Genomic DNA, 12,834 nt, shown 5'->3' on the forward strand with positions numbered 1-12,834 from the left:
TGTTGCAATTTATGAACACAATTTTTTTTTCTTGCTTACAAAATAATTGAAAATTGCTAAAAAAAACAAAACAATAACTATTTTTCAGTTCATGTATATGGAATAGATTTCTACTGAGAGTATGAATTACCATAATATATTCCCTTTGTCATAGTTTCCTGTATTTGTATTGCACTAGACTTGACATGAGAAGACTTTTACCTACCCGCTAAATTGCTGTATGCTGTCAGGATTACAAATTGTTCATGCATCCCAAGAGACGAAGAGAAGCGACATTAAACAAAATGCTTATATACAGAAACCAAATAAAACACAAATGAACCTAAAACAAAACTTATAGAATTGGCTTTGGACATGGTTACCTTTCATTTTATTTCAATACAGGTGCTAAAAGTATGTTCATCATCTTCTGTACCTTAAATAGGGGCACAAGATATAATGTAAGAATCTATCACTGCTGAGAGTTCAACACAGCAAAAGGTAGAATTTTAAGATTTCTAAAAGATACTCAGTCTAGTGAAAGAACGTTGAAAATCACTCTCGCAATACTTTTTTTTTTTTTAAATATGCCCATTCAGAACATCTTGCTTGCTGCTGTTCCAATGTACTTACAAGGTGTCATTTTTTGTGTCATCACAAATGTGGCATGTTTTATTGGTAAGTAAGTCCCATATGAGATAAGGAAATCTCGTGTGAATAAAAATAGGACATATTCTTGTCTCAAAAGTGAGAAATGTAAGTGTTTAACTTTTCTTGTTTCAATGCTATGAAAAAAATGAAAATTATTATCTACGTAACTTCCTTTAATATCAGTTCAAAAAGTCTTAAAATCTGTTGATACAGTTCAGTATGAACATCACATGGTGGACCTCCCTGATCAACAGCTACAGGAAAAGAAACATTTCCACTTTTAACTTTCTCCATACATGTCTTTCTTACTTCTATGTATCTTTTTGATAGTCTCTGTAAGGTTGCTTTGTCACTTGAAGTATCTATGAAATAAACATGTATAAATTTTAATGGGATAGTATAAGTGGCAGATCCAGGGGGTTTTGAGGGATGATACCCTCTTTCAGTCAGAAAATTTGGTAACCTTTGTGCATAATTCTGGCAAAAATGAACAAAGGATAACATGACTCCCCATCCCCCCACAGAAACAAAGACATAGTAAAAACCTTATAATACATTCATTGAGAAGTTGAAATTTAAAAATATCGATTTACAGAAAGGTTTAAACTTTAGGAAATATAAACTTTTGACAACAGAATCATTTTATCAATGTTCTTTACTACAACATGATAATTGTTTTATACTTTATTCTACGCTAACCTACTTTTAAGGTCAGCCATCTTCTGACTGATAATTTTCCTAAGTATCTGATCAGACTGGTGTATGGCATTATTCAGAGAAATCCGTCGACTTTCTTCCACAGCTGCTGGATCTATCTCTTCTAAAGGCTGAATTGGGTTTAACATGGCCTGCCATATTAAGGATGATATTGCTGGTAAATAGCTGGAAATAACAGATGCACTAGTTGAACAGGAGGCTCCCAGGAGCTTCAATCGCTCACCAGGTAGAATTTTGTCTTTCAAGGGCAATAAATTAAACAAGAAGTTGTCCAACAACTTTAACTCAAGAAGACTTTGGTAGGACTTATCATAAGGATCATTTCAGCAATTGAAAGTTTCTTTCTATCCTTCACAGTTTTCATGATATTGGCTGAAAACTGTAAATGAAAATAAACGTCAATTTTCACCTTTCAAGGGCAATAAAAGGAGTTGTCTAACAATTTTTATACCTGAAGACTTTTGTAGTCCTAATAATAAGGACCATTTCAGCTATTGAAAGAATTTGGCTAACCCTAACGCTTTGGGGGATATATGCAAAAAACTACTGTCTGACCCTATGTTCTATTTTTAGTAACAGTGGCCATGTTTTTCGACGGATCATAAATCCCCAATCAGATCTATCGAATGTACCCCTAGGAACATTTGTAGTGAATTTGGTTTTAATTGGTAAGTAGTGTAAGAGAAGAAGATTTTTTAAAGCAATAACATTAAAAAGAGCAAAAAACATTAAAAAAGGGCAATAACTCCAACATGCCTTAACAGATTAAAATGAAAATTTGACCGCAGATAGATCTCATCATGCTTAACACTTTTAGAATAGAATTTCGCTAAACCTAATGGTTTTGGATATACATGTATATATGCAAAAAACTACTGTCTGACCCCTATGTTCTATTTTTAGTAACAGCGGCCATGTTTTTCCACAGATCAAAAATCTCCACATCAATTCTATGCAAGATACCCCAAGGAACATTCATACCAAGTTTGGTTGCAATGGTCAGGTAGTGTCAGAGGAGAAGATTTTGAAAGAAATAACAAAAAATAGCAAAAAATATTGAAAAAGGACAATAACTCCATCTCATTATGCTGAACACTTTTACCCTGTCAGAATTTGGCTTAACCTAATGGTTTTGGAGATATATGCGAAAAACTACTGTCTGATCCCTTTGTTCTATTTTTAGTATTGGCAGCCATGATTCATACCAAGTTTGGTTTCAATTGGACTAGTACTGTCAGAGGAGAAGACTTTTGAAAGTTTGTTTTGTTAGTTTGTTTGTTGGGGTTTAATGTCCGAGCAGCAATATTTCAGCTATATTCAGACGATGAACATGAAATTGATGATAAAATGAACATGAAATGATGAAATGAAAAGGGATGGGACACAAGGACAATGGGGTCGACAAATTTTGATTGCCACTGGAAGTAGGGAGAGGTGGGTAGGATCGGCAATTTAGCCTCCTGTGGCGGAGCCTTATGGTTCCTACTCCGGGAGAATACCACAGTAGGGTTCTTTAACATGGCATCTTTCCCAACACGGTGCACCACTATGGTTTGCGGTCAGGTTTTCCGTATTATAGCCTGACAACCCCAGCATGTAACACGCCAGGGGTACCCCATTCCACCACCTGGGGCACACAACCCAGTTGCTCAGTGGGCAGAGCGCCCTAGCCCCCGGCTAGGGTTCTGAACACTATTTAGTCGCCTTTTACGACAAGCTTAGCACTGCTGCAGGCCTATTCTTTTAACACCCGGACCTGCACGAGGCGACTTTTGACAGAAATAACATTAAAAATAGCAAAAAACATTGAAAAAGGGCAATAACGCCAACATGGCTTAACAGATTAAAATGAAAATTTGACCGCAGATAGATCTCATCATGCTGAACACTTCTACCCTGTCACAATTTAGCTAAACATAATGGATTTGGAGATATATGCGAAAAGCTACTGTCAGACCATTATGTTCTATTTTTAGTAACAGAAGCCATGTTTTTTGACAGATCAAAAACCCCACATCAGTTATATGCAGGATACCCCAAAGTACATTCATACCAAGTTTAGTTTCAATTGGTCAAGTAGTTTCAGAGGAGAAGAGTTTTGAAAAATCATTAACGACGACGAAACCAAGTGATGGCAATAGCTCACATGACCTTCGGCTAGGCGAGCTAAAAAACTTAGATGTTGATTTAAATGTTAATATGTCCCCTGCTGCATAGCAAAAATGGGAATATTTGCAAACATTTGAGAATATAGAGAGAATGAAATGATCAATTATAAGATTGACAAGGAATCAGATTGGTCAAGGTTTAAAACTGACAAAGGGACATTATATATGTCACATATCTGGGTAAGACTGACAAAGGGTAAGATTGGCCAGGATTAAGGACTTACAATGGTACAGACTGCCAAAGATACAAGATTGACAAAGGGGCATATTATCCAGGGTGAGACTGATAATGGGTCAGATTGGTCAGGATTAAGAACTGACAGTGGGCCGGATTATCTAAGATTCATTATTACTATAACTGCATTAGATCAGACTGATCATTTCCCCATTATAAGCTGTTCCAAATACTGGACATGTAACATTAACTGATATATAATCTTGCATAAAACACATTAATTTTCAGCTCAAGGTAAGTAATGAATGTGCCTTACTTTTCAATGCCTTGTCCATTAATGACTAAGGAGTTGACTTCCCAGCTGTTTACATTATTATTGGGTTGCTCAATTTTCTTGGCCATTCTGACAATTATATCAAGTGGTATTGGATTTGGTCTCTGAGCATTTCTTTGCTGTGCTAAATGCACATCACATTGAATGTAAAGCTGGCAAAAACCACAGGTGTCTGTAAAATCATTTAAAGAAAGACATAAATAGCATTATTCTACTTAAATTCCATTTCAGAAATTTTCAATTTATGGTTATAAAATATATAATTGTTGAATACCTAATTGATATTAAATCTCCTCCCTCTTTTAATTTGTCCAATCATTATTGCTCCAAGAACATGTAATTGAGGTAATAGTCAGGGGTCAACATAAATACACTTTAAATAAAATGACCATTCCCTCACATGTTTAAAACATTTCTATGGTGAGTATTTTTAAAAGAGAAATGGAAAACCAAAAAGTATTCATGTTGACCCCTTATATGACTTGACTAGATGTTGTTAGAGATCTATTTACAGACAGGAAAAAATTCAATTTTGAATACAGATTACATGAACAATGGTTATTTTTATGACTCTGCCACAAAGTGTATGGGACATAGTTTTCAAATTGTGTGTCCTTTGGTAATTGGAGATGTTGAGCTGGTTTTTTGGTATGGGAGTTTGAATTTGATTCCACTCCTTTGATTTTCAATGAACACAAAAATAAAATCATGATTATAGCACTTTCCTTGAATATTTTTACTAATTATCTTCAGTCAAAGTATTTTATTCTTTTATCACACTCACCCTGTGTCATGCACTGCAGGTCCAAAATAATACTTTCAAATCCCCCTACTGTTCAGGTTTCCACATTTGTGGCAAGACAGTTTGTGTCATACTAACACACCTAGTTCTATTACAATTATATAGTTTTGAACTGATGTCGTAGACTTAGTGTACTACATGTTATCATTAAATCAAAACACAATTACTTACATTTCTTGGCCAGCTGATAGTGTGTACCTCATACTGATGTAGATTACTTGCATTTCCTGGCCAGCTGATAGTACCTCATACTGCTGTAGATTACCAAATTTTCCTGGCCAGCTGATAGTGTGTACCTCATAATGCTGTAGATTACTTACATTTCCTGGCCAGCTGATAGTGTGTACCTCATAATGCTGTAGATTACTTACATTTCCTGGCCAGCTGATAGTGTGTACCTCATACTGATGTAGATTACTTACATTTCCTGGCCAGCTGATAGTGTGTACCTCATACTGATGTAGATTACTTACATTTCCTGGCCAGCTGATAGTACCTCATACTGATGTAGATTACTTACATTTCCTGGCCAGCTGATAGTGTGTACCTCATACTGATGTAGATTACTTACGTTTCCTGGCCAGCTGATAGTATCTGTACCTTATAATGCTGTAGATTACTTACATTTCCTGGCCAGCTGATAGTGTGTACCTCATAATGCTGTAGATTACTTACATTTCCTGGCCAGCTGATAGTATCTGTATCTCATACTGCTATAGAACATGTTGTCATCAATAACAATCACCATACGTTCAGCTGCTATAATTTGCTTCTTCACCAACTCACAAACCTTAAACCACAGTCCAGAGCCATTGTCACCAGTTACATTGTCATCAGAACTATTTTCACCAGATCCAATATGATTTTCATCAAGCAAATTCTGAACATCACCAAGCAATAGTTTCTCAACTGATTCAACTATTTCCTCTCTATATTTTCTCCATGTTTGGTGTGACTAGAAGTATATCAAGTACTATCTTTTAAGAAAAGATAGCCAATGCAGTAAAATTGTGTTCTTTTTACTTCTAAGTTTCCTACATTTCTTTCAAGAGAATAACATGTTGCATGCAATTTGAAATTTTCGATACAGTTTTTTTTCTAACGCAACATCAAATTTTCAATACAGTTTTTTCGAACACCACTAAGTTAGCAGTATTTGGGCGATTGGGGAACAGAATTGCGATCAGGTGATTTGTATTCCATAGAAGAGCGTCTTTAAGGTCTAAGAAAAAAAGCAAAACTATATCAAGTGCGTCGGGAAAAAAAAAGGGATTTTATAATCCAGTGTCAAAGATTGTAATAGATTAAACTACTTCAAATGTCTTTCAATCTCCCAAATTAAAGCAGGTTGAAATGACCTGGCAACACTTTTAATATAAGATTGATCGGAGTAATTCGTGAGTAGAATTTTGTCCAACATTATACCAATATGTTCTACTTTACTACCACTGTACACATGTCTTCAGCTTGAATAGCTGTCTATCAAAAGGACCTTATACTCTAAATTATATTAATTGGGGATAACTTGTACTTTACATGTAAAAGTACAAAAGCATACCTGGATTTATATTGTATACAGTACCAGTTAATTTCAAATGGCTATAATAAGGAGAACACACCATTAATTACTTTCATACTAGAACAGGAATTTTCAGTTTTAAACAACTTTTTAACACATTAAGTTTTTTGTTGTGACATTTTATCTACTACTATTTTATTTTTATTTCTGTTTCCAATCTAATAATATTGTATTTAAAATCTTAGATAGCAAGAGAATGAGGAGAAATAAAATCACACCATAGATCTCTTAAAATTTTAAAAGGGCCTAGACAAGGGCTTCAGCTCAATCAACTGTGAAGATACTTTAATTTGTGATTATTAATTTCTTGTAGTTTTCAAAATTTCATACGTTTGTAGGTTTTTGAGTTTGTGCATTCCCCAGAGTTTCAAATTTTTCACTGACAATTTTACACTACAAAAATCACAAAAAAATGGACTTAAACAAAAGACTTTTTTGTCTACTCAAATTTGCATTTTAGCCTTTTCATGTCACATGTGATATAGAGTTCAATGGCAGATCCAGAGATTCACAAAATGGGGGCTAATCCAGGGTCCTTAATTTTCAAATTTCACTAAAAAAATTTCAGTTGCATAAAGGCAGAACCAGGCATGCCCTCCTTGCATCCACCTATCCAGTTAATCACAATTACCTCATCATGGACAACAATATGATCAGGTATTAATTCATCATAGGGGATAGTGACAACATTTATACTACATCCCAACTGGTTGTCACAATCTGACTCATTATTAAGCTTCACCCAGAAATCTTTGAGTTGTTCTTGTAATATGTTGGCCAGAGTACTCTTGCCACTACCTGGTATACCACTCAGTAAAACAATGCATTTATCTGATATATTGTGATCTGTTTCCATAACAACTAGATGAAGAATATTCCATTGTCATCATTCATCCTGTCGGAAAAAGTTTTAAAAATACTTAAATTGTACATTGATACCAAAACAAAAAAATAGTGTTGTTACCTGCTACTAACAAGAAAAAAAAGGTAAGGAAATCATTTCAACTTTTAAAAATATTTTACATTGAGTTAATGGGTAAACAATCTACACTTTAATGGTGCTGGAGGCAAAATGGCCATAAAATGTTTAGGGTAGGCACAGAAAATAGGTAGGCAGGGTAGCAGGAAACTAGACATTTTATTGTTTTGATCTGTATGATCTTAATTATATATTATTGATTTATATTCCACAAGTCAAGCATACAAACAAATTAAGATGATCTACATTCTAACCATTAAAAGGGGGTTCTTGGAAACATTTTAGTGCATGTAGTAGGCTGGTTCAGAGGGAGTGACCTTTCAATCATTTATTTAATGTGCCTTTAAAAATGCTGGGAGAGGGGTTAAGGATGAATAAGTTGCCAGAATACAGCCTGTGTCTACCTGACTACAGCTTGGGAAGACCATCAATTTATGGAAAGAAGATGGTCCAATAATGGCAAAATTTGGCCTCAAAATCAGAGTCTACCTGAAGAAAATTTATTGATGTTTCCCTAACATATGATCATATATGACCTTCAAACTTGGATGAAATTAGAAAAATCTGTTAAAAAGGCTGAAAAACACCAGGTTTTGAGCAGTTGTTCATTCTTTTATCAATGGTCACTTGTGTGTTCATTCTTATGTTTCATATATTTGTGTATAATTGTCAGTTACAACTTATGAGAAAAAATCTTGAGTGAACATTTTGAAACAGTATGAAATCAATCCAAGTTACTTTTATGCTTACATGAGATTGATGTAAAATGCTGAATACAAACATTCCAATGATTTTTAAGAGTTGTGTCCCTTACCCTAGGTCTACCTCCTTAAAAATTGCAACAGTAGGGAGGTCGGTAGTGCGTTTATCGATATTCTTGCGAGAGCAAAATTCTCAATTTTGAGTCAACTTTAACACGTTAGAAAATGGTTAAAAATCCATTGCATGACAATAAAAAATATATGTAATTGAAGATGAGACATTTCTCTTTCTAAATATACAACTTTAATTGTTATTGGAGTTGATGGTCATTTGGTACAAACGTTTGAAGTGACGATACTTTGAGAAAAATGGCCGCCTGAAAAACTATGTGTCAAAGATCATACCTATTTCAAAATTCATTCCGCAAGCTATTACTGGACCGATTTTCTTCATTTATGGCTTAAATTTTTGGAAATATCTTCAATTTTGATAATCCGGTTGTCAGGCTAATTTTTTGGTTACAAAACATATTTTTTACGTAATTTTAAGGAAAAACATGTTGAAAAAAAATAGTTTTTGCGTACCCGGAATGCACTGACAGTCGGATTTCGAAAATTTAATCCTTTCTGCGTCCATCCGTAACCCTGGTTTCAGAAGAAAAACAATAATAGCTTGCGGAATCGATTGGATATTAGGGTGGTCAGGGCGTGGTTTTCACAAAAATTAAAGCGGGACCGGTTATCGTTCTTGCTAACCGGATGTTACTGATCCGCCATAGCTTCTGTTAAGATTTTCGAACACTCGTGGATAAATGCCTTTTACCGACTGTTTTCTGGACGGATTTTTGACTGGTGGTGCAGACAACGATGGACCTAGGCCATGGAGGCCAATCACTTACGGTAAGTACCTAAATTATGTCTAATATAAGCCTAATCGCCCTGTTTCCGTAAGGTCAAATTCTAGAATGACCTTTTATCATCTGCAAGCTTAAATACTATATTCACCTTCTTGGAAGGTCTGATTTTCGTTTGATTCTGTATGAGCTGATTTAAAAAAGGTTACACTCATTTAGCATTAGTTGGAATATGTTTCCATAACTTTTTTATTAAACGATGAACATGTAATGAAGTAAATTCTCCCAACGTTTGATTGCAATCTATTCAAAATCTTTCGGACTTTATCGACTTTCCTATATTATCGGAAGTCTCTGTATTTTACCTTGCTTTTTTTCTATTGGTTGGGAGAATTTGCACATATTGCATTTAATTTTCTTGATAATTCAATTTTAATTTATATGTAGTGCCCAATTTATATGAAACTCACATGTTTAAGCATAAACCTTCTTTATATTTATTTTAACTGTATTATTTATCTAAAATTATCATATGTAGAAAAAAAATCAACCTTAAATTGCTTCTTCAAATGATACACAACTTTTTTTCTGGTTTTCATTTTATCAGTTAATATATATTATGACTTTTATTAGAACAATTATCATGTAGCCCTGCTTGTACTTTACTTGATAAATAGAACTTATTTGATGAGATTTATATATGTGGCAATTGCATATTTTACATATGACCTGCATCTTCTTAAGTTTACTTTATATATTCATATTGTACAATTTTTAACAGCTAACTTACATATTCATTTTTTAGAGGATTGTAGATGCTCTACTTATTTAATATTCATATACATGTACAATTGCTTGGAAAAGGTTTAAAATCCTAGTAATATACATTATTTATCATTAAATTTTAATTAATTATGGTTTAATTTTTTTTTGCCTTTTTAGGATCACATTGATTGACTCATAATACCAATCTTTTGTTGTATGTATATGAAACATACTTGTACTATGTTTTTTCTTCTAATTATTGATTTATTTCAGAAGAAAGTATTAGTAAACAGGCTGCCTAAATATTTATTTTATTTTGTCATATAAAAAGTAAACACTGATGTAAATTTTATTATGATTTAGTTTTATTTTCTGTTTGTTTTTCATCATTTTAGTTTCATTTTGTTGAGTTCTGGAGATGTTTCGAATTTATGGTAAGTTAGTTTTTATACTTTGATTTAGTTTAGTAGCTTTATTTATTTTAATAGTAAAACTTTTGAGTCTTTTAATTATGGTAACAAATAAGCATTTACATTTGAATCATATATTACTTACAAGAACTGTGGATTAGTTTTGTGTTTAGACTCTGCTTTAAAACTGCTTCACAGTACATATTCATTGAATTCCACTACTTGTTTATTTCAGATGGCCTGAGGAGCAAAGTGGGCTATGCTATGAGACGAATATGGGCTGTCTGAGGTAGGACCATATGGGGTACAGTAAGTAGGGTAGTTCCAGACACACTTGAACCTGATAACCTGATTGGTAAGAGAGTTCAACACTTGATAGAGGAACCAGACGGATCACGCAGCGAAATTATTCATATTAAGTTATTTAACATAACATTAATATAACCTTATAAAACAATCTTCTTGTTTTGAAATGAAGATAATTATTCTGGAAAAGGAAGTTTGGTGTTTTTAACTCCTCGCCACATCTTTTGTCAACCGCTTTGTGAGCAACCAACAGCAAATAAAGTTTTACATTTTTTCAGATTGTTAGCAAACCAGATTATGATTTAATAGAAAGTAAACTAACTGTAAGTAAATTGATAAGGTAAATGATGTTAATAGGTGTAATGTCCTTATGTACATAATCTCTTTTGTAGATTTGGCAGACATAGTAGATCCTGGTGAAGAAACCCTTCTGGCCTGAAATGGAAACTTCGAAAAGTTCATTAAACTTAATCAAATGATGATATTTTGTTTATTATCATTTAATGTACATAATAGTACACATGAGGAAACAGCTAGGGCTTCAAAGTTCCATAGTGAAAGGATGCGCATTGGTTCAAGTCAATGTATTCATAAAAATTTTCTCAATTTCTTGGGAAAACAGCATTTGTTTTTGAAATTTTATTCAATTTTAACATAATAATGAGATTATTATTATGTTTAAAGACCCTATTTAAACAAGAAAACATTACAAGACTACATTAGGAATCTTAGAATTGACCAGACCTTGATATAATATTATTTTGCCACTTTTTGCAGCAAAAATGTATGTTTATTTTGATTATCGTCTGGCTTCATTTAAGGTATAGGCCTAACAAATTTTCATCCACATTAAACATTTTATAGCAAAATAAGATGAAAGTATCTTCATGTGATAGCTTAGATTCTAAGCTTTAAAATGGTACCACATAAGTATATGGTAGGTTGATATTTTGATCAATATTAGCATAAATATGCGTTTTTTTTTTTAAATCTGAAATTTTCAAAAATGTTCGATTTACCCCCATTTTTCAACATTTGCTTGTTGATTTTTAAATATAATTCAATTATTTCTTGATAAAAATGTGTTTTTACATATTTAATCACAATAACAATAACTGTCATGTGCTAAAAACTGCTTTTAAATTCAAAATGTCTTTTTCTGTCTGACCTTTCGCCATTTTTTGCACTGAAAATAGCTCTAAAATTTTCCCTAAAATGTAAATTTTCTACCTCAAAAAATTTTTTTGAGCAGAAAAACATGATTTTTCAAGTCAAGCAACTTTATTGCCACACAAAACAAGTGACAGAAAAAATTAAATATTTTTTTTGAATTCTTAGTAAGCAAAAATGTATTTTTTTGTTGAAAAAACGCATATAAAAAAAAGGGGGTCTGCCGCAGCGTTTTTGATTCCAATGAAAAACAAATCAGAGGTTTTTACATAATATTTGTTTATTTATTTCTGTTTAATGGATTACTCTTGAAAGAACAGCAAAGTATCAGAATTCTACTACCTTCCAATTTCCAAATATGAATATCCAAAAATGGCACTTTAATTCATGATGCTGTTGACACATAGCAAAAAAAAACTAAGTCCAAAGTGTTTTTTTGCCGATTTTAAAAAAGTGTAATTTTCTTTGTATCTAAGATACAAGTTTCCTGAATGGCTTAAATCAAAGTATGAAATGGCTTTATTTAAATGATTAAGACACAATGTATGAATTTCTTTAACTGTTTGACTTATGTGGGCCACAGAAGTGCCCAAAATGTGACATTATTGCCTTCGCAAGAAAAATGACCAAAATTTTGAACTTTAAATTGTAATAACTTTTGAACCCCTTGACCGATTTTAAAAATTTTTGCACCAAAAAGTTACATTTGTTGGGCTCTTTCAAACTAATATAAACTTGTACATTTTCTACATACTTCATATTTTGACTGACCTCCCTAGCAACAGTGTTAAAAGTTAAAGGATTTTGTAAAAGTTACATAAATGCATATCATTATTTCTGGAATAACGTCATAAATCTCGTCAAAAACAGCTTGTATTCACTGTCTGCGACCATTTTATCATACTACTACTACTACTACTACCAAGAAATCAGATTTAATCAAATTTCAAAAACTGAACAAATTGTGAGGCTAAAACTGGCAAAAGGGGTCCTTAGTTAAAGAACTTTCTCCTTTTGTCATTGCATAAAACTAATGTATTCAAATATAACCTCACCATAAATGAATTCGTACATAGTTTTCATTTATAGTAGGACAACTAAAATAGCCTGATAATCACATAAACTTAATGATTAGTGTTGTCAGGTAATCTTTCATGGGCGCAGCCATTATGACCTTTGACCCCAATATGAGGTCGAAGGTAAATGTAAAAGTCGTGATTTTTCCCAATATTTAATAATACTCT

At 32.9% G+C, this 12,834-nt stretch overlaps 1 protein-coding gene and 1 long non-coding RNA gene across 4 annotated transcripts; one reads left to right on the forward strand and one right to left on the reverse strand.

Moving 5' to 3' along the window:
- Positions 1–768: 768 nt before the first annotated feature.
- Positions 769–12,771, reverse strand: LOC148620697 (L-seryl-tRNA(Sec) kinase-like). 3 transcript variants are annotated; one of them, XM_088574397.1, is made up of 6 exons: positions 12,646–12,771; positions 7,037–7,300; positions 5,502–5,781; positions 4,007–4,196; positions 1,334–1,512; positions 769–992 (listed from the first exon to the last, which is right to left on the reverse strand). In XM_088574397.1, the coding sequence occupies exons 2-6, from the start codon at positions 7,259–7,261 to the stop codon at positions 790–792; spliced, it is 1,077 nt and encodes a 358-aa protein (XP_088430523.1). In that variant the 5' UTR covers positions 7,262–7,300; positions 12,646–12,771; the 3' UTR covers positions 769–789. The 3 variants fall into 3 exon arrangements, with proteins under 3 accessions (XP_088430523.1, XP_088430525.1, XP_088430524.1); XM_088574399.1 differs by having other exon boundaries at positions 12,709–12,767; XM_088574398.1 differs by having other exon boundaries at positions 12,663–12,765.
- Positions 8,221–10,900, forward strand: LOC148620698 (uncharacterized). Its single transcript, XR_015920941.1, has 4 exons — positions 8,221–8,985; positions 10,100–10,138; positions 10,350–10,403; positions 10,813–10,900. It is a non-coding gene; the product is annotated as an uncharacterized LOC148620698 (long non-coding RNA).
- Positions 12,772–12,834: the final 63 nt, after the last annotated feature.

The sequence above is a fragment of the Perna viridis genome, chromosome 3 (assembly GCF_037379345.1).
Source record: "Perna viridis isolate PV_CMFRI_1.1 ecotype Kerala chromosome 3, ASM3737934v1, whole genome shotgun sequence".
Lineage (NCBI taxonomy): Eukaryota > Metazoa > Mollusca > Bivalvia > Mytilida > Mytilidae > Perna > Perna viridis.